The sequence below is a fragment of the Oncorhynchus mykiss genome, chromosome 2 (genome assembly GCF_057628025.1).
Source record: "Oncorhynchus mykiss isolate SJ-2025 chromosome 2, ASM5762802v1, whole genome shotgun sequence".
In the NCBI taxonomy this organism is placed as follows: Eukaryota; Metazoa; Chordata; class Actinopteri; order Salmoniformes; family Salmonidae; genus Oncorhynchus; species Oncorhynchus mykiss.
The window spans coordinates 17,883,719-17,905,778 of NC_143023.1; the positions used below are offsets into that span (position 1 = coordinate 17,883,719).

At 45.1% G+C, this 22,060-nt stretch overlaps 1 protein-coding gene across 9 annotated transcripts in view; it reads left to right on the forward strand.

Annotated features, from left to right (window-relative positions):
• Positions 1 to 178: 178 nt before the first annotated feature.
• LOC110536937 (protein tweety homolog 1) overlaps positions 179 to 22,060 on the forward strand; it is a 34,139-nt gene continuing 12,257 nt past the window's right edge. For 6 of the 9 annotated variants that reach the window (XM_036940662.2, XM_090191223.1, XM_036940680.2 and 3 more), the window contains exons 1-7: positions 179 to 1,368; positions 9,802 to 9,979; positions 13,602 to 13,831; positions 15,525 to 15,636; positions 17,393 to 17,730; positions 17,947 to 18,042; positions 18,280 to 18,352. In XM_036940662.2, coding sequence (XP_036796557.1) covers positions 9,845 to 9,979; positions 13,602 to 13,831; positions 15,525 to 15,636; positions 17,393 to 17,730; positions 17,947 to 18,042; positions 18,280 to 18,352 — 984 coding nt within the window. In that variant the 5' untranslated portion in view covers positions 179 to 1,368; positions 9,802 to 9,844. The remainder of the gene's footprint in view (positions 1,369 to 9,801; positions 9,980 to 13,601; positions 13,832 to 15,524; positions 15,637 to 17,392; positions 17,731 to 17,946; positions 18,043 to 18,279; positions 18,353 to 22,060) is intronic. The other 3 variants (XM_036940656.2, XM_090191255.1, XM_090191245.1) reach the window with 1 other exon arrangement.

The following is a 22,060-nucleotide window of genomic DNA, read 5'->3' on the forward strand; positions in this document are numbered from 1 at the left end:
TCTCTCTGACTCCCTTCCCCCACTCCCTTTCAGTGACACAGAAAAACGAATGCCACCCCTCCCTCTCGCTCTCTCGTTCTCCCCCATCCTCCAATGGCACACAAACACCCTGGTCTCTCATTCCACCCGCTCTCACTTTGTTTTTATTGTTTATTTGTAATCCCCCTCTTTTTCAGTCAAATCACTCATGGTCATGGAAGATCATCTCTCATCTTTCCATCACTCTCATTCTCTCCATCTCTGCTTTTCGTGGTTGTTGTTGAATCATGGTGTTGATACTATTTTGCAGTCTCCACTCGAAACTGGTTTTGCAACTCCCCTCTCCCTCTATTCATCGCTCTCCCTCCCTCCCTCCCTCCCTCCATCCCTCCCTCTTTCTCTCACGCTCACTCACTGCCCAGTTGACAACCCATCTTTTTCCTATTCACAATATCTTTGTTGCACCCTCCATCCCTCCCTCCCTCCCTCCCTCCCATTCTCTCTTGCTCTCAGTATCCATCTAAGTGGTGTGCTTATTTGCTTCTGCCTAAATATATGTGCATCTCTACCTCTCCCGCTCTCTTCCTCTCTGCACAACACAGCCAAACACTGCCCTGCCTAACCACACAGGAGATTTCTTCAACAAATATTTTGTGGATTTTTTGTACAGAAATCTGAAATGTAACTCAAACTCGAATAATTGGACCTTTTCTCGTTTTGTATTTTTTTAATTTAGACAATCGTAGATTTTTTTTATGATGATTTGTTGATTTTGGTCAGATTTTTGCCTCCTAATCTGAGAGTGTAGAGATTGGTATGTTGTGTGTGTGACTGAGTGTTGATGGAGGTTTCAGTAAGAGCTTTGTCTGTATCGCCCAGCAGCATCATCATTTGTGTGAGCGGAGAGTGGATGGAGTCCTAATCCCCGTTAACAGATTCATTATCGCTGGGCACAATCGTGTCGCTGCCTTGTTGTGAAGTCTGGCTGAACGATCTGCTGCATGAATGGGGTTCTGACATGACGATAAGGGTCCCTCTGGGGTGTCTTCTCAATCCTAATCCCTCTCTCTCCTCCCTCTCTCTCCTCTCTCTCTTGCGCTGAGGGCTCCTCTCTTATCCATCAACCTCTCCACTGTTACCAGACAACCATCCAATCACAGGCTGTTTAATATTTCAAAAACAAAAACAGACCTTGTTATTTATTTACATTTGACGTATTTTTGGGGTTCATGTCCCCTAAACCTATATATTTCAGGATGAGTTTTTTTCCCAAGAGGATCCAGCAGTGATGGTTGGCAACGGTATACCTCAGTGAGTGTGTAGATATTTGACAGAACACCAGAGAAGAGCAAGAGATAGCAGAACACTCTCCCAACGCTACAGTCAAAGGTAAGAAACGGATCACTCTTCAATCACTCATTCACCATGGGTGAATTGTCTGTGTATTCTACAAGATGAATGGGCAGTCAAGTGAAATAGATTCATCATGCACTGTTAGACCATTGCAGTTTATGTTCAATGATGGAAAGGGGAGAGAAGCCTGGGTTTTACATCAAATGTTTGGAATTTTCGCAATGTCTGCATTGGCTGATGTTGAAATTAGGAAATGATTTATAAAACATTGAGGTTGAACCATGTTTATTTGATTCACTCTGTTTTAGATTGTTTTGTCAATCTCTCTACTTTATCATAGTTGATAAGATATATTTTATTTATATTAATAAAATATCACATTGTTTCTCACTGAATAGTTTGCTTAGCTTCATCTTCAGCAAACCTCTCTCAAATGCTACATTTGACTTTGTGCAAGCTTCTAAATGAGATTGTTAGTGTGGGAGCATTTGTCCATCCTCTTGGTACTGTATGTTATACTCTTGTACACTCCAAAGCTCCATGTTGGATTTATTGATTCTACAAGCACGGAGCAGCCTGCAGCTGAATGCACTCAATCTTTCATTGATTTGGTGAAATGTGTGTGTATGGTTTGGTTTAACTATCCTTGTATCCAAAATGTGGACAAGTGTGTACATTTTGCTGGTCCCCACAAGTAAAAAGGCTTTTAGGGTTAGGGTTACAATTAGGATAAGGGTTAGAGTTAAGGGTTAGGGTTAAGGGTTAGGGTTACAATTAGGATAAGGGTTAGGGTTAAGGGTTAGGGTTAGGGTTACAATTAGGATAAGGGTTAGGGTTAAGGGTTAAGGGTTAAGGAAAATAGGATTTTGAATGGATTTTTTTTCTTCGTTACCCACAAGGATAGTAAAACAAACATGTGTGCGTGCACGTACGTGATCCTGGTGGGACATTTTTTTTACACAAACATGAATTTCAACTGAAACTTAAATATGAATTTTATAAGAAACAATTCAACCTCTAGTAGAGTCTGGAAATGTGTATTTATACACTACCCTTCAAAAGTTTGGGGTCACTTAAAAATGTCCTTGTTTTTGAAAGAAAAGCTCATCTTTTGTCCATTAAAATAACATCAAATTGATCAGAAGTACAGTGTAGACATTGTTAATGTTGTTGGTTAAATGTTGTGGAATTACTGGTCATGCTCTAGATTGGTTTATAAATTACCTATCAAATCGTACACAATGTGTAATGGCAGATGGTTGTAAATCTGAGTCCATAGAGGTGTGCTCAGGTGTTCTATTTTGGGCCCACTGTTGTTCATTTTGTATATCAACAACATTGGGGATCTTATTGAAACAGTGGATGTTCATTTTTATGCAGATGATACTGTTCTTTATTCAAGTGGTAGTTTATCTTTAGCTTTTGAAAATGCCCAAAGAGCATTTAACATCATACAACAGAATCTGTATGATTTAAAGCTGATTCTAAATTCAGGTAAAACAAAATGCATGATATTTTCAAATGCCAGGCATGTTACAAATCATGTCATTGCTACATTGGCTGGACATACTATAGAGCAAGTTAAAGTGTACAAATATTTGGGTGTGTGGGTTGATGATAAGCTGAGCTTCACTTTGCATGTAGAGAACTTGATAAGGAAGCTCAAGCTGAAAATAGGATTTTATTACCGGCATAAGGCTGTTTTTGTTGTTGAATTTTACCCTCTTTTCGCCCCAATTTCGTGCCATCCAATTGTTAGTAGTTACTATCTTGTCTCATCGCTACAACTCCCGTACGGGCTCGGGAGAGACGAAGGCCGAAAGCCATGTGTCCCCTGAAACACAACCCAACCAAGCCGCACTGCCTCTTAACACATCCAACCCGGAAGCCAGCCGCACCAATGTGTCGGAGGAGACACCGTGCACCTGGCGACCTGCTTAGCTCGCACTGTGCCCGGCCCCCCACAGGAGTCGCTAGTGCGCGATGAGACAAAGATATCCCTACCGGACAACGCTAGGCCCTCCCTAACCCGGACGATGCTAGGCCAATTGTGCGTCGCCTCACGGACCTCAGAGTCTCTGGTGGCACAGCTAGCGCTGCAATGCAGTGCCCTAGACCACTGCACCACCCGGGAGGCCCTGCTTGTTTTTCTTTTGAGGCCAGGAATGAGCTGGTACGATGTACATTACTGTCGGTTTTAGATTTTAGTGATGTTATACAGTGGGGCAAAAAAGTATTTAGTCAGCCACCAATTGTGCAAGTTCTCCCACTTAAAAAGATGAGAAGCCTGTAATTTTCATCACAGGTACACTTCAACTATGACAGACAAAATGAGGGAAAAAAATCCAGAAAATCACATTGTAGGATTTTTTTATGAATTTATTTGCAAATTATGGTGGAAAATAAGTATTTGGTCAATAACAAAAGTTTATCTCAATACTTTGTTATATACCCTTTGTTGGCAATGACAGAGGTCAAACGTTTTCTGTAAGTCTTCACAAGGTTTTCACACACTTGCTGGTATTTTGGCCCATTCGTCCATGCAGATCTCCTCTAGAGCAGTGATGTTTTGGGGCTGTTGCTGGGCAACACGGACTTTCAACTCCCTCCAAAGATTTTCTATGGGGTTGAGATCTGGAGACTGGCTAGGCCACTCCAGGACCTTGAAATTCTTTTTACGAAGCCGCTCCTTCGTTCCCCGGGCGGTGTGTTTGGGATCATTGTCATGCAGAAGGACCCAGCCATGTTTCATCTTCAATGCCCTTGCTGATGGAAGGAGGTTTTCACTCAAAATCTCACGATACATGGCCCCATTCATTCTTTCCTTTACACGGATCAGTCGTCCTGGTCCCTTGACAGAAAAACAGCCCCAAAGCATAATGTTTCCACCCCCATGCTTCACAGTAGGTATGGTGTTCTTTGGCTGCAACTCAGCATTCTTTGTCCTCCAAACACGACAAGTTGAGTTTTTACCAAAAAGTTATATTTTGGTTTCATCTGACCATATGACATTCTCCCAATCTTCTTTTGGATCATCCAAATGCTCTCTAGCAAACTTCAGACGGGCCTGGACATGTACTGGCTTAAGCAGGGGGACACGTCTGGCACTGCAGGATTTGAGTCCCTGGCGGCGTAGTGTGTTACTGATGGTAGGCTTTGTTACTTTGGTCCCAGCTCTCTGCAGGTCATTCACTAGGTCCCCCCGTGTGGTTCTGGGATTTTTGCTCACCGTTCTTGTGATCATTTTGACCCCACGGGGTGAGATCTTGTGTGGAGCTCCAGATCGAGGGAGATTATCAGTGGTCTTGTATGTCTTCCATTTCCTAATAATTGCTCCCACAGTTGATTTCTTCAAACCAAGCTGCTTACCTATTGCAGATTCAGTCTTCCAAGCCTGGTGCAGGTCTACAATTTAGTTTCTGGTGTCCTTTGACAGCTCTTTGGTCTTGGCCATAGTGGAGTTTGGAGTGTGACTGTTTGAGGTTGTGGACAGGTGTCTTTTATACTGATAACAAGTTCAAACAGGTCCATTAATACAGGTAACGAGTGGAGGACAGAGGTGCCTCTTAAAGAAGAAGTTACAGGTCTGTGAGAGCCAGAAATCTTGCTTGTTTGTAGGTGACCAAATACTTATTTTCCACCATAATTTGCAAATAAATTCATTAAAAATCCTACAATGTGATTTTCTGGATTTTTTTTCTTATTTTGTCTGTCATAGCTGAAGTGTACCTATGATGAAAACAGATGATGATTACAGGCCTCTCTCATCTTTTTAAGTGGAAGAACTTGCACAATTGGTGGCTGACTAAATACTTTTTTGCCCCACTGTATATATGCAGGCCTCAGCCTGAATCAACTACCCTGAGAGCACTTGATTCAGTGTATCATGCAGCCCTCAGGTTAATTTCAAATCAGAAACGTCTAACACATCATTGTGATCTCTACAGCGCTGTTGACTGGTCCTCATTGACCTTGCGTAGGCTTAAACACTGGTATACACTGATTTATAAGGCCATATTGGGTAAAATTGAATTTTTATCTCTGTTCTTTTTTAGTCAGGTCAGTAAATAAATATAAATTACGGTCCCATTCTGATTTGCTTCTAACAGTACTAAAAATGAGAACAGGACATGGTAGAAATAGTTTTAGTTACTTAGCTCCGTTGTCCTGGAATTCTGTCATGAACATTTTAAAATGTGGTGATCTAGTTTTGTTGGTGGAGTTTAAACTTGTCTCAATGAGAAAAAACCTCTATAAATAAAGGTAAAATAAAAATGACTATTGTCATTAAATAGTACCCTCAAAACACCAGTCTCAACGTCAACAGTGAAGAGGCGACTCCGGGATGCTGGCCTTCTAGGCAGAGTTCCTCTGTCCAGGTTCTGTGATTCTTTTGCCATTCTTAATCTTTTCTTTTTATTGGCCAGTCTGAGATATGGCTTTTTCTTTCCAACTCTGCCTAGAAGGCCATCATCCCGGAGACGCCTCTTCACTGTTGATGTTGAGACTGGTGTTTAGCAGGTACTATTTAAGGAAGCTGCCAGTTGAGGACTTGTGAGGCGTCTGTTTCTCAAACTAGACACTAATGTACTTGTCCTCTTGCTCAGTTGTGCACCGGGGCCTCCCACTCCTCTTTCTATTCTGGTTAGAACCAGTATGTGCTGTTCTGTGAAGGGAGTAGTACACAGCGTTGTACGAGATCTTCAGTTTCTTGGCAATTTCTCGCATGGAATAGCCTTCATTCTTCAGAACAAGAATAGACTGATGAGTTTCAGAAGAAAGTTCTTTGTTTCTGGCCATTTTGGGAATGTAATCCAACCCACAAATGCTGAAGCTCCAGATACTCAACTAGTCTGAAGAAGGCCAGTTTTATTGCTTCTTTAATCAGAACTACAGTTTTCAGCTGTGCTAACATAATTGCAAAGGGGTTTTCTAATGATCATTTCGCCTTTTAAAATGATAAACTTGGATTAGCTAACACAACGTGCCATTGGAACACAGGAGTGATGGTTGCTGATAATTGGCCTATGTAGATGTTCCATAAAAAATCTGCCGTTTCCAGCTACAATAGTCATTTACAACAGTAACAATCTCTACAGTGTCTTTCTGACAATTTGATGTTATTTTAATGGACAAAAAATGTGCTTTTCTTTCAAAAACAAGGACATTTCTAAGTGACCCCAAAGTTTTTTAAACGGTAGTGTAGATACATTACAGTCCTCACACTGAATGGGCCGTTCATGTCCCCACTGACTGATGATAACTGGGCTGTGGTGTGTATCACAGGGCCATATAACTGTCTCATAAACGGCAATCATTAAGAGTGTCCTTAAGTGGTTGTTAGGGAGACCATTGGGCCTTAACGTGTGGTATGATTTCTGTTGCATGTCATTATTCATACCCAGTGGCCCAGAGGAAAGCTGTTGTTTGTGATGTGTAGTAATAAGAATATGTGGTGCAATACAGGATAAAGGAGAAGGTGGCTTTACTGTCCAAAGACGATTTTCTTCCCAGCTGCACATCCTCAGTCTTCCTCATTAAACCGCCTTACAAAATGGCCTCGTGGAGAAACATATTCTGGAGGCTCCCTCAATACAAATAGCTCAGTGACTGTTTCATAACAGAGCCATTCTCAGGGTTGAGTCAGTCAGCTTGGTTCAGTGACAGATAGTTGACGTCTATTCTACTGTATTCTATCCATTTCTCCTCGGCTTTTTTGTTCCTGAGTGTCTCTTGTTGGTTTTGAAGCAGCGCGTGCACAGCACAGAAGGCTGTGGTTTGTGTTTCCTTCTTCCGTCTCCCTCTCCTCTCCCCTTCTCCCCTTCTCTCCTTGCTCCCTGTTATTTGCCTTCAGTTATGCAATGGTAACCAGCATGATAACAAGCTGGCAGGAAGCATCACGTCAACTTGAGCCTGCCTCCCTCTGACAACTACTGCTGGACCACTGCTCAGCTCAGACTGCTCCCTCTATGGTGCTCCCTCCCTGGTGCCCCCTCAATCCCTTTCTGGGTTCATGTTAGCACTAGTTCCCATTGTTGACACCACATCTGGTTGTGGACAGACAGACAGATTTATGATAATTGCCAAAAATCGTTAATGTAGACTTTTGCAAGTAACATGAATTGAATTTCAATTCACACTATAGTCTAACCACACAACAACATTCCTATAATTCACCTAATCAGAGTCTGGCCATAACAATGTGAGACTACAACAATAACACCAGTCTGTTGACAGCCTCAGTGTGAGGGGATGGACGGACGAGTGTTGGCATTGATTTAGTTAGTGACAGTTGGGGGTTTGGAGCCATTAAGGTGAACAGGCTTATTCTAATGAGCTTGGGATTGACTGTCTGGGTTGTCTGTTTAACCCTCACACACACACACACACACACACACACACTTATTATGTCCGTTGAGGCGTCATTGATTTTAAATGACTGCTACAGTAAAAAGACGATTGATATTTCTAAAATAGATCAGATATGGTCATATGCGATTCTTGATCATATTTAGTATTGTGTAGTGCTTCTATTCAAATGTAGTGTCGTGTGCTCATACAGATGGATCATTAAAAAGGATGAGAATTCATGTGATACAATGCTGAATGTTCTAAACATTCAAAGACAGCAAAACCAAGATAGGAGCCTGGTGCAGAATCCAAATCTAAGAATCCCTCCCCCCTGATAGACGCTATCAAATACACTATTGTCTTTCCTCAACGTTCCTCTGTGTCTCACTGTATGTAGAGCAGTACTGTACAACCCCCTGTCTCTACTCCTCAGTACAACTCCTGTCAATGGTCTAGTCTGTGCTGATCTCATCTCATAGGCTCTCTTGAAACCCTCTTGTCTTCAACTGTAAAACCCTGGTATTCTCTTAATCTGCACAATCAGTGCCGTGGCCCCCTTTACCATCCCCCTCATCCCCTCTTCATAGCTCTGTGATTGTAATGTAGATTGCGGTGTCTATCTGGGATAACCGGATTTCTCTTTGTATTTCCCCTACTTTCTCCCTCTTGGCTGGGCTTGAGGAAGGGAGGGGGAGCAGAGTCTCTCAGCAGGGTGTGGTGGTGGAGTTTGGCTACAAAGACTGACCTGTTCTCCCTTGTTTCCCCTCTCTCCTTCCCTTTGGAGGGTGGTTGTGTGAAGTCTGCTACTGTGCATCATTGTTGTAGACATACTATCTCTTATAGTATCTTCTAATTTCCAGGATGGTTGAGGGGTGTTGTGTTGATAGTTGGTCTGATGGCGGTTGAATCTCCCTCTTGTATTGACCCAACTCTGCCTCTGTTATATAGTGCTGGTTGTGTGGTGTGGCTGAGATTGCCACTGGACCTCCCACTATCTCCCCTACTCTGCTCCCATAGGTTGAGGAGTATGATGAAGTAGGATGTTAGTAGAGACGACAGGGTAGTTGGTTTAGTTGATGTCCCCTGGATAAGAGAGGAATCGCGCACATCCAATCCAGGTTTTTGGCAGGTTCCAATTCTATTCAGTTCAGCCAGATGAATTTCACTTCTGTACTTGAATGAATTGGAATGGAATTGACCACAACCGTGATCCAAATGTAGATTAGAAGCTGAGCAAAAATAACTAGCAATGTCTGCTCTTGCTCTGTGGTTTCTGCTCCACAGGGTTTCACCCTGCATACCTCCTCGCTCCAGGTACAAGCCCTTAGGCATAGATAGCTCTGATCTAGGATTAGATTACCTTGACTTTCACAATTCCTTACTTTAAGCATTAGGAGGAGACCATGTAAACCTCACCTTTAGATCAGAGTCTAGGACAGGGGTGTCAAACTCATTCCACAGACATCCTAGTTTCTGCAGGTTTTTGTTATTTCCTTTCAATTAAGACCTAGACAACAAGATGAGGGGAGTTCCTTACTAATTAGTGACCTTAATTCATCAATCAAGTAGAAGGGAGGAGCGAAAACACTCAGAACTCCGTGGAATGAGTTCGATGTGGTCTAGGAGAAGACCATGTAAACATCACCTTAGATCAGAATCTAGGAAAAGACAATGTAAACATCACCTTAGATCAGAGTTTAGGAGAAGACAATGTAAACAAACTTCACATTGTGCTGACCCACCTACAGTACATTGATTGATGAAATAGGAAGTTTCATTAACCATTGGCTGGCTCTCCCACAGACTGGAGGAGGGTTGGTTGGTGAGTTGATGTCCCCTAGTTCCCTTGCTCCCTCGCTTCCTCCCTCGCTCCCTCCCTCCCTGCCTCCTCAGCAGGGTTGTTCTGAAACATCTTATCTTTCTTCCCTGGCTTCCAGTGTGTAAGAAGGAGTGGTAGACGGACAACATTTCAGTTGCAATAGCCATCACCCAGCACCACATACAGCATAAGGCTTTGCTTACTCATAGTATTTATCATTGGTCTGCCACTGGTGTGGAAATGTGGAATATGTCTATCACTTACACACCTTTGATATTTTAACCCTTCTCTTCACTTAGTTCCTTTCAACAGGGTGGAGGAGGGGGGGTTAGGCGATAGAGTATGGCTGCCATGGCGACCGTGCCCAGCTACACCCCTTCGCTATGGGTGAGGATGTGCCACGCCCTCCCCCGGCTGGACCTCACCATGACGATGAGAGACAACCTATTCATCCCCGACAGCTGGGAGTACCAACAGGTAACAGAAAATACCCACAGCCAATCACATCCATCCCAAACTACAACTGGCCAATCATACAGCACGACTGATTGATTCATATTTATCTCAAGTTTTCTCTTGGTTCAAACAACAAGATCGACAATAAAAGACAGCTAAGATTCAATGGAAAATATGTATTGCACTTGGTAAGAATGAGAACCAAGTCTGATCCAGAATCCCCCCACCCCTCTGTTTTGCACAGCGGCATCTGCAGAATCCTACTGGTATTATTAGAGCATTTAAACAGCTTATTCATGCTAGTGGTGCAAGTGGCCTAGTTATTGACAGGGAAACGAGCCCAGACCACTCAGAAGAATCTTGACCTGGATTTCAAGTCATCTGAAATATTACACCACCTGGCTGTCTCTCCTCAAAACTGTTAGCACTTAATTACACTGTTCTGTTCCCATCTCCACCACAGTTCAGTTTACATCCCTCAGCTCCACTACAGACTCCATCTTATTTCACATTCATTCTCATCATCGGCATGCAATTGTAAAAGTTCCACAGTACGGTTTGAGTAGGATTTGGTTTGAGTGTTTTAATCTGGAGACACTGTGGTAGTAGCAGCAAAATGTTGTATTGTCTTTGTGGTAGAAAACACACCATTTTGTTGTGTTGTTGTTCATTTCTAGGTTTCACCATTCCCTTCCAGTGGCTCTACGTCCCTACTCCCTACGTCACACACATTGCATGTTTACAACATGTCTACAGTACCGAGAGAGGGATTCTCAAATGATCCGCCAGTAGAGAAAGACAAAAGAAATGGAAAGCACATGGAGAGAGAATGAGAGGGAGAGGATGAGTAACGTGAGGAGGTCGTGGGGAACAGAAGACAGGACAAAAAGAGAGAGTAAAAAGGAGAGGATGAGTAACGTGAGGAGGTCGTGGGAACAGAAGACAGGACAGAAAGAGAGAGTAAAAAGGAGAGGATGAGTAATGTGAGGAGGTCGTGGGGAACAGAAGAGAGGACAGAAAGAGAGAGTAAAAAGGAGAGGATGAGTAACGTGAGGAGGTCGTGGGGAACAGAAGACAGGACAGAAAGAGAGAGTAAAAAGGAGAGGATGAGTAACGTGAGGAGGACGTGGGGAACAGAAGACAGGACAGAAAGAGAGAGTAAAAAGGAGAGGATGAGTAACGTGAGGAGGTCGTGGGGATCAGAAGACAGGACAGAAAGAGAGAGTAAAAAGGAGAGGATGAGTAGCGTGAGGAGGTCGTGGGGAACAGAAGACAGGACAGAAAGAGAGAGTAAAAAGGAGAGGATGAGTAACGTGAGGAGGTCGTGGGGAACAGAAGACAGGACAGAAAGAGAGAGTAAAAAGGAGAGGATGAGTAACGTGAGGAGGTCGTGGGGAACAGAAGACAGGACAGAAAGAGAGAGTAAAAAGGAGAGGATGAGTAACGTGAGGAGGTCGTGGGGAACAGAAGACAGGACAGAAAGAGAGAGTAAAAAGGAGAGGATGAGTAACGTGAGGAGGTCGTGGGGAACAGACGACAGGACAGAAAGAGAGAGTAAAAAGGAGAGGATGAGTAACGTGAGGAGGTCGTGGGGAACAGAAGACAGGACAGAAAGAGAGAGTAAAAAGGAGAGGATGAGTAACGTGAGGAGGTCGTGGGGAACAGAAGACAGGACAGAAAGAGAGAGTAAAAGGGAGAGGATGAGTAACGTGAGGAGGTCGTGGGGAACAGAAGACAGGACAGAAAGAGAGAGTAAAAAGGAGAGGATGAGTAACGTGAGGAGGTCGTGGGGAACAGAAGACAGGACAGAAAGAGAGAGTAAAAAGGAGAGGATGAGTAACGTGAGGAGGTCGTGGGGAACAGAAGACAGGACAGAAAGAGAGAGTAAAAGGGAGAGGATGAGTAACGTGAGGAGGTCGTGGGGAACAGAAGACAGGACAGAAAGAGAGAGTAAAAAGGAGAGGATGAGTAACGTGAGGAGGTCGTGGGGAACAGAAGACAGGACAGAAAGAGAGAGTAAAAAGGAGAGGATGAGTAACGTGAGGAGGTCGTGGGGAACAGAAGACAGGACAGAAAGAGAGAGTAAAAGGGATAGAGAAAGTGAGGGTGGCAGTGAATGTATTTAAGTAGGTCACAGATTATTAATAGAGTTGCAGTGGCGTGGATAGAAAGAGAGAGGAGAGGGGAGGGAGGGGAGGGGGGAGGGAGGGGAGGGGGGAGGAAGGGGGAGGGAGGGGGAGAGAGGGAGGAAGGGGGAGGGAGAGGGGGTAGGGGGAGCAGGAGTGGGGAGAGGGGAGAGGGAGTGTGGGGGGAGGGAGAGTGGAGGAGAGAGGGAGGGGGGAGAGAGAAAGGGGAACATGGATGGTTGGGGTGGCTATAGAGAGCAGGAGGCAGCGGAGAGAGGGATGAGAGATAAGGTGGAGGAGAGGAAAATGAGGGAGGGAGGGAGAGAGTGAGACAGGCAGATGGAGAGGGATAATGCTGTAGATATGCGTTCTGGCTAAATGCACTCTCCAGTAAAGTTGAGTATGATAGATGTTAGTATGTCAGAGTGCAGGCTGAAGATGAGATGCAGGAGAGATGTGACAGGGGTTTGTAACTTAATGTTCACTACAGCTTGCAGCTGAGGTAGTAGTGTGACGATACAAGGTAGCTTTTAACCCTTAATCATGTTCAGTATGTATGTTAAACAGTCAGGAATGATATTATTACATTCAATTACTGGTTAATGAATGCAGTAGGTATGCTCTTCTGAATGGAGTCATACAGGTTAGTTTGTGTGTGCGTGTGCCTGTGTGCCTGTGTGCGTGTTTGTGTGTGTGTGTGTGCGTGTGTGTGTGTGTGTGTGACAAATGCCTCCAGCTTTTTAGTTGATGTCCCCTGGATAACTTTATACACTTTATGTTCTAATCACCTTTCACTTCCACTGCTTGGCTAGGTAGGACTGTACGCCATTTGTCACAGTGGAATTATAGGACCAAAGAATGTTGTGGTCCTTTGTAGCTCATTTGGTAGAGCATGGCGCTTGTAATGCCAGGGTAGCGGGTTCGATTCCCGGGACCACCCATACGTAAAATGTATGCATGCATGACTGTAAGTTGTTTTGAATAAAAGGGTCTGCTAAATGGCATATACAGTAAATTAATATTGCGATTTTCAGTATCACAATATCAACCTGCTATTTTGCATAAATACACTGTATGGATTCTTGCAGAATATTGAGGTTCCCGTGATGAAGGCACTAATGTCCTCATGACTAACACGTGCACCTCCCAGCTGCTCTGAATCCCTGTTGTTATCCATAACACAGTATATTGATACATTTACCCAGCCCTAGCTGCTACAGTCTGGGCTCAATATTTGACTCTCATATGGTGTAGAGGAGGCTCATGGGAGTTTCATTCCTTCTATTAGTTAGACAGTGGTGCATGATGTGTCTCTGACATACAGTTCTATCCCACGTGCAAAAATATGTTGAACCAACATTTTATCAATGTCATCTGTTAACAATTTTAGATTATTTTTTTTTGTTAATGTTGATAATGTTACTTAGAAATGCATTTTCCATTATGCAATCAAGTACAATGACAGTGTTGCTCATCAGTCTGTAATGTGCTGTGTTTAATTTGATTTACTCTCTCAGACTCTACTGGTCCTCTCTAGTCTCTCGGCCATTGCTCTCGTTCTCTCCCTCCTCGTCATTATCTCCTTCCTTATACACTACTGCTGCTGTCGCCGTGGTGACCGGAGCGAGGGATCTGAGGAAGAGGAGGAGGATGAAGACGGCAGCACTGGCCATGGATACGGAGGCAAGAAAGGGCGGGGTATCTGCTGCGTCACCTGGGTGTCGGTGGCGGCTGTCACACTGTGCTGGTGAGTAAGAGAGGTTATTGTGACGTCACTGCCAGGGTCAATGTGATGTCATTATGAGGATCATTGTGACCTCTTTATGCGGGCCATTGGGATATTGTGATGTCCTGTCGTCTGTGTGACATCAGTGTCATGAGTGTTGTATTCATGAACTGTGACCAAACCATATGACCATTTGTCACAAGGATAGAGGAAAGGAAATCATTTTTATAATACAGAGGTAATATCTTCTAACTTTCATTATTTCCCAATGGTCCAATAACCATGTGTGTGTTTTGAAGTAAGTTATTTTCAGAGCACTGTAGAAAGTAGTGTCCAGTCCCTGCTTTACAATGGGTTAGTATTTTGCTCCCGGCAATATCTGACACAGACAGTTGACCTAACTGACCGTGGTCAAGTTATCGTTTGACCACATGTACCAGGCCACTGAGGTTAGGTGTTTGGGCTTGTGGCAGCATGTTTGTGGTTTGGAAATTGAATCGTGGTTTCCTATCACCGTGACGATGATGTCAGAAGTTCCATCTCAGTGTATTGAATCCTCTCTCCTCTGTTCCCTCTCTGGTGACTATGCTGTCATCCACTGTCATGAGGGTGTTTAGTCACATTGTGACAGGATGTTAATTTTACGTTTGCATGAGGATATTGCAGCAGGTATTCAAATCTGACCCTACGAGGTCCAGAGTACTGCTGGTTGTCTGTTCTGCCTGATTATTAATTGCACCCACCTGGTGTCCCAGGTCTTAATCAGTCCCTGATTAGAGGAGAAGAATGAAGTGGAACTGGTTTAGCGGTCCAGATTAGAATTTGCGGGGTTTACTGAGTCAGATTGGGTTCTCATATAGAAAACCCACAGTTGAACACCTTCAGCTCTGACACCGCATGATGTTGGATGTCCCCTCCTGTCTCAGCAGCATAGCGTTGTCATATGTCACATGTTATCGGATTGCATTGTCAGCCTGAGTTGATGTCACTGCTTTATCAAACAGCACAATGTGCTCCAGATCTGATTTCCGCTTCAGTGATGTCATCATTATGCAGGTGTTTGTGTTATGGTGGTCCTGTTCCCCCCTGCGGCCGTGATGATGTCATCTCTCTCTCTGATACACAACCTTCTTGCTGTTTAGATGAAAAAGGGTAGTAGACATCTTAGTTTTAGAAATGCATTGTGGGAAATATCAAATGACACCCTATTCTTCAAGTTGTGCATCAGAGCACATATATGACACATGATGCTGTCAGAGAAAACATACACGTTTGACTGTATGAAACACAACACTCCTCTTTTTCCGCCGCTTTCTAATCTGGGTCACATACTTTGTGGGAGATTGGGTCATACCATTGCTCTCGGGTGCGAGGGGATTTGGTGAACATCTGGCCTAAGCTTTAATCTGAATATTTGAATAACAGAGATTATAGATTATATATGTGATTATTTGTTATGTTTCTAATATCACTCCAACTGAAGACTGCAGATGCAGACGCTGCTAAAACTCTTCTAAGCTATCTTATGTTTTCTAGTTTTCCTGTGGTTGTTAGTTCGTTCGTTCATTCATCCATTTCTCACATTTCACATCACTCTCACCAGTTCCATCTTGTTGTGTCAAATTCATTTAATATGTACATACAGTACAAACTGAATTAAATATGAATCTCTCTCCCTCCCTCTCTCCCTCAATCCCTGTTCCCCTTTTCGCAGTGTTGCCATAGGCGTTGGTTTCTATGGCAACAGCGAGGCTAATGATGGGATATATCAGTTGACCTCATCTCTTCTCACAGCTAATTACACACTGGCTTCCATCGATCTGCTGGTGAGTACTCCAGCTCCTCCCTCCCAGCAAATTTCAGACATGCACAATATCTACCCTGCAGTGTGTGTGTGTGTGTGTGGTAGACATATTGGCGGAGAGGGAGAGAAAGTGGGGTGTAAACTTGTCAGGTGTGATATAGATCTGTCTGTCCTCATGCGGTCACTCAGTGGTTAATATGTCTGTTCCCACGCAGTCACTTAGGGGTTTATATGTCTGTCCCCACGTGGTCACTCAGTGGTTTATCTGTCTGTCCCCACGTGGTCACTTAGGGGTTTATATGTCTGTCCCCATGCGGTCACTCAGTGCTTTGTATGTTTGTCCCCACGTGGTCACTCAGTGGTTTATCTGTCTGTCCCCACACGGTCACTCAGTGGTTTATATGTCTTTCCCCACACTGTCACTCAGTGGTTTATCTGTCTGTTCCCACATGGCCGCTCAGTGGTTTATCTGTCTGTCCCCACACGGTCACTCAGTGGTTTATCTGTCTGTCCCCACATGGTCACTCAGTGGTTAATATGTCTGTTCCCACGCGGTCACTTAGGGGTTTATATGTCTGTTCCCACGCGGTCACTCAGTGGTTTATCTGTCTGTCCCCACGTGGTCACTCAGTGGTTTATCTGTCTGTCCCCACGTGGTCACTCAGTGGTTTATCTGTCTGTTCCCACGCAGTCACTTAGGGGTTTATATGTCTGTTCCCACGTGGTCACTCAGTGCTTTGTATGTTTGTCCCCACGTGGTCACTCAGTGCTTTGTATGTTTGTCCCCACGTGGTCACTTAGTGGTTAATATGTCTGTTCCCACGTGGTCACTCAGTGCTTTGTATGTTTGTCCCCACGTGGTCACTTAGTGGTTAATATGTCTGTTCCCACGTGGTCACTCAGTGGTTTATCTGTCTGTTCCCACGCGGTCACTTAGTGGTTAATATGTCTGTTCCCACGTGGTCACTCAGTGCTTTGTATGTTTGTCCCCACGTGGTCACTTAGTGGTTAATATGTCTGTTCCCACGTGGTCACTCAGTGCTTTGTATGTTTGTCCCCACGTGGTCACTTAGTGGTTAATATGTCTGTTCCCACGTGGTCACTCAGTGGTTTATCTGTCTGTTCCCACGCGGTCACTTAGTGGTTAATATGTCTGTTCCCACGTGGTCACTCAGTGCTTTGTATGTTTGTCCCCACGTGGTCACTTAGTGGTTAATATGTCTGTTCCCACGTGGTCACTCAGTGCTTTGTATGTTTGTCCCCACGTGGTCACTTAGTGGTTAATATGTCTGTTCCCACGTGGTCACTCAGTGCTTTGTATGTTTGTCCCCACGTGGTCACTTAGTGGTTAATATGTCTGTTCCCACGGGGTCACTCAGTGCTTTGTATGTTTGTCCCCACGTGGTCACTTAGTGGTTAATATGTCTGTTCCCACGGGGTCACTCAGTGCTTTGTATGTTTGTCCCCACGTGGTCACTTAGTGGTTTATCTGTCTGTCCCCACGCGGTCACTCAGTGGTTTATCTGTCTGTTCCCACGCGGTCACTTAGGGGTTTATATGTCTGTTCCCACGCGGTCACTCAGTGGTTTATATGTCTAGGTGATGGATGCCCTCTTTCCTCTGTATATGTTTTTCATTGTAATTCAATCTCCACCCACCACATGTTGTTGATTGTACAACTACAAACTCTCTATGATTACATGACCATGAGATTGATTGTATGACTCATGACCTCCACCTCTCTGTCCTGCCCCACCCCTCCCTCTCCGACTCCCCAGGTTTCAGACACAATTTCTGGGCTACAGCTGTCCATCGCTGGGCCCCTGACCACTATGGAGGAGCTGTTTACAGGCAGTAAGCCCTACTTGGTGTCCACCCGGAACTGTAGGAGACTGTCAGAGAACGTGGTGTCCCTGCTCACCTCGCTGACCATGGCTCGCTCCTCTGACGGGGGTGGCTGGAACAGCAGTAACAATAGGGGAGATCCTCCCATAGCAGCCCTCACCCCTGTGCCCCCCTCCATGGCCCCCACAGTGGCACCAGTCGGAGGGGTCATGCCAAGCCCCTTCTCCCCTGGCTGGGCAGCCAACACACTGATGGTCAACGAGGACTACAGGTGAGGGAAGGGAGTGGGAGTGTCTTCTTCTCCAATGTTTTAAATTGGGTGTTAAGAACACACATAGCGTGTGCCAGTATATCACTCCCTTGTGGTTTGCTGAAAGATTGAGTTTTGCGTTCAGCACCATAGAAATGTATTTGGAAGTGTACTCCCTGCATTGTGTGGTTCTATGGTGTCCTATTGCTGAGATGGCTGTTATCTCCTGGGCTGTAGATGGCTGTCCTACGTGCTGCTGTTGCTGTTGGACCTCCTAGTGTGTCTGTTCATCCTGCTGGGGCTAGCCAAACAGGCCCGCTGGCTCCTCATCCTGTAAGCACACACACACACACACACACACACACACACACACACACACACACACACACACACACACACACACACACACACCGACAGTTAAACCCTGTGTGTTGTATTGCATCGAACAACACTGAGTTTGTAATGCTCCGCGACTCTGTGACATGTAGGTTGTGTAATATATGATGGTTCCTAGGAGGTGTGTTTGGTGCTTCGCTGACCCCTATGTGTGTGTGGTTTCTCTCCTCCCAGGATGACGGTGCTGGCCTGGCTGGCTCTGTTCCTGAGCTGGGGATCCCTGGGCCTGGAGACTGCCACTGTGGTGGTGAGTATTGACTGATAAAGGGAGGAGGGGTGGTGTGTGTTGTTGAGGGGAAGGAGTTGATCGTTCATGGCTGGCTAGAGAGTATCTCAGGAATGTCTTAAAGAAGTCCCGGCCAGAGCAGAACAGAATGGCTGTGTACTTCTGTTGGTGTCTGTCTGCATGTGTGTGTATGTGTTTCTGTATTGCATTCAGTGTGTCTCTGTGCCCCTTGTGCTAAACTGTGAAAAGACTGGCCTCCTAGGGAACACTGCAGTCATGGCAGGGGACCAAGAAGGAGGGAAAATGGGGCAGAAATTAGTGTGTAGGTGTGTTCTGTGTATTTTCTGTGTGTTTGTGAGCAGTGTGTGTGTGTGTGTGTGGGCATGCATGTGTATGTAAGTAGTGCATGTTAATGCATGTTAGCTTGTGTGTGGGCGTGTGGCTTGGAGGGTGATGGAAGAAGAACACAAGTCCTTTTTGAGAGAGAGAGAGAGAGAGAGAGTGAGTCCCAGAGAGAGGGAGAGTTGAGAGGGAGAACTGAGGGAGAGAGAGAGGGAGGACTTCTCCAAAGACTCACCAGAACCCACAGAGAGAAAGAGAGGGGGTTGGAGAAGGTGTTTGTTTAGGGTGGTGTAGAAATGGGACTAGTGGGACAGCCAGTGACAGTAAAAACACAATTTGATTCTATGCTATGACACGATCTTGGCCATTCTATTGATTGATGCCTACCACAACACCACAGACCACAACCCCACAGACCACAACCCCATAGACCATAACACATAATTACAGTAAAAGCAACAAATTATTCTAGCATTTAAATAAAGGTTAAATAAAAACAAAATAAACATTTGGAGGGAATAGAGAACATAGAGATCTTTATTCAATATTGCATTGATAAAGAATTGGCAGCGAGCCAGGAATATAGAACTGTTGATGGCATTTGCTGAGAACTGCCAGGGAGTGTTCTTTCTTGCAATTGTCCCATTCCAAATCCAGGCCTTGGAAGTTTGTCAGGAGAGAGTGGCAGTGGGGGGGGGGGGGGGGGGGGACGACATTTGTGTGTGTGCGTGCCCCTGTGCGCGCCCCTGTGTCTATGAAAGAAGGTTGAAAGGCCTGGAGGGAGAGTGCTTCAAGCAGACCAGTGTCATGTGGAGCTGGCTGGAGATGTCTCAGAGTCCGTCCAGCAGTCCACACAGAGCCCTTCTGTCCCTGGCCACTGACAGACAAAACAAGACCCAGCTGTGGGTCTAAACAGCCCTGGACCGACTCCCTCTCTCTCTCTGTGTGTCTGGGTCTCTCACTCCCTCTCCTGGCCAGACTGCCCCTTGTTCTGTGTCTGTGTGCCTGCAGCTCTTTTTACAATGTGGCAGTCAGGAGGGAGGAAAAAGGAAGGGATCAATGTAAATGAAAAGAGAGAGAGGATGATAGTGATAGAGAAAGGGAGGGAACAGTTGAGAGAGGATGATAGTGATAGAGAAAGGGAGGAAACAGTTGAGAGAGGATGATAGTGATAGAGAAAGGGAGGAAACAGTTGAGAGAGGAGAAAAGCGGGATGAGAGAGGGAGAGAGCGAGATGGAAAGAGAAACGCAGAGTAGGTCTATACATTATGGAGAGGGACAGTAGATCTATACAGTATGGAGAGGGACAGTAGATCTATACAGTATGGAGAGGGACAGTAGATCTATACAGCATGGAGAGGGACAGTAGATCTATACAGTATGGAGAGGGATAGTAGGTCTATACAGTATGGAGAGGGACAGTAGGTCTATACAGTATGGAGAAGGACAGTAGGTCTATACAGCATGGAGAGGGACAGTAGGTCTATACAACATGGAGAGGGACAGTAGGTTCTATGCAGCATGGAGAGGGACAGTAGGTCTATACGGTATGGAGAGGGACAGTAGGTCTATACAGTGTGGAGAGGGTCAGTAGGTCTATGCAGCATGGAGAGGGACAGTAGGTCTATACAGCATGGAAAGGGACAGAAGGTCTATGCAGCATGGAGAGGGACAGTAGGTCTATGCAGCATGGAGAGGGACAGTAGGTCTATGCAGCATGGAGAGGGACAGTAGGTCTATGCAGCATGGAGAGGGACAGTAGGTCTATGCAGCATGGAGAGGGACAGTAGGTCTATACAGCATGGAGAGGGAGAGTAGGTCTATACATTATGGAGAGGGAGAGTAGGTCTATACAGTATGGAGAGGGAGAGTAGGTCTATACATTATGGAGAGGGAGAGTAGGTCTATACAGTATGGAGAGGGAGAGTAGGTCTATACATTATGGAGAGGGAGAGTAGGTCTATACGTTATGGAGAGGGAGAGTAGGTCTATACAGTATGGAGAGGGAGAGTAGGTCTATACATTATGGAGAGGGAGAGTAGGTCTATACAGTATGGAGAGGGAGAGTAGGTCTATACGGTATGGAGAGGGACAGTAGGTCTATACAGTATGGAGAGGGACAGTAGGTCTATACATTATGGAGAGGGAGAGTAGGTCTATACGTTATGGAGAGGGAGAGTAGGTCTATACAGTATGGAGAGGGACAGTAGGTCTATACATTATGGAGAGGGACAGTAGGTCTATACAGCATGGAGAGGGACAGTAGGTCTATACAGTATGGAGAGGGAGAGTAGGTCTATACGGTATGGAGAGGGACAGTAGGTCTATACAGTATGGAGAGGGACAGTAGGTCTATACAGCATGGAGAGGGACAGTAGGTCTATACAGTATGGAGAGGGACAGTAGGTCTATACGGTATGGAGAGGGACAGTAGGTCTATACAGTATGGAGAGGGACAGTAGGTCTATACAGTATGGAGAGGGACAGTAGGTCTATACATTATGGAGAGGGAGAGTAGGTCTATACGTTATGGAGAGGGAGAGTAGGTCTATACGTTATGGAGAGAGACAGTAGGTCTATACAGCATGGAGAGGGATAGTAGGTCTATACATTATGGAGAGGGAGAGTAGGTCTATACAGCATGGAGAGGGACAGTAGGTCTATACAGTATGGAGAGGGAGAGTAGGTCTATACGGTATGGAGAGGGACAGTAGGTCTATACAGTATGGAGAGGGACAGTAGGTCTATACGTTATGGAGAGGGAGAGTAGGTCTATACATTATGGAGAGGGAGAGTAGGTCTATACGTTATGGAGAGGGAGAGTAGGTCTATACGTTATGGAGAGAGACAGGAGGTCTATACATTATGGAGAGGGACAGTAGGTTATATGCAGCATGGAGAGGGACAGTAGGTCTATACAGTATGGAGAGGGAGAGTAGGTCTATACGTTATGGAGAGAGACAGTAGGTCTATACATTATGGAGAGGGACAGTAGATCTATACAGTATGGAGAGGGAGAGTAGATCTACACAGCATGGAGAGGGACAGTAGGTCTATACGGTATGGAGAGGGACAGTAGGTCTATACGGTATGGAGAGGGACAGTAGGTCTATACGGCATGGAGAGAGACAGTAGGTCTATACATTATGGAGAGGGACAGTAGGTCTATACAGTATGGAGAAGGACAGTAGGTCTATACAGTATGGAGAAGGACAGTAGGTCTATACAGCATGGAGAGGGACAGTAGGTCTATGCAGCATGGAGAGGGACAGTAGGTCTATACAGTATGGAGAGGGAGAGTAGGTCTATACGGTATGGAGAGGGACAGTAGGTCTATACAGTATGGAGAAGGACAGTAGGTCTATACAGCATGGAGAAGGACAGTAG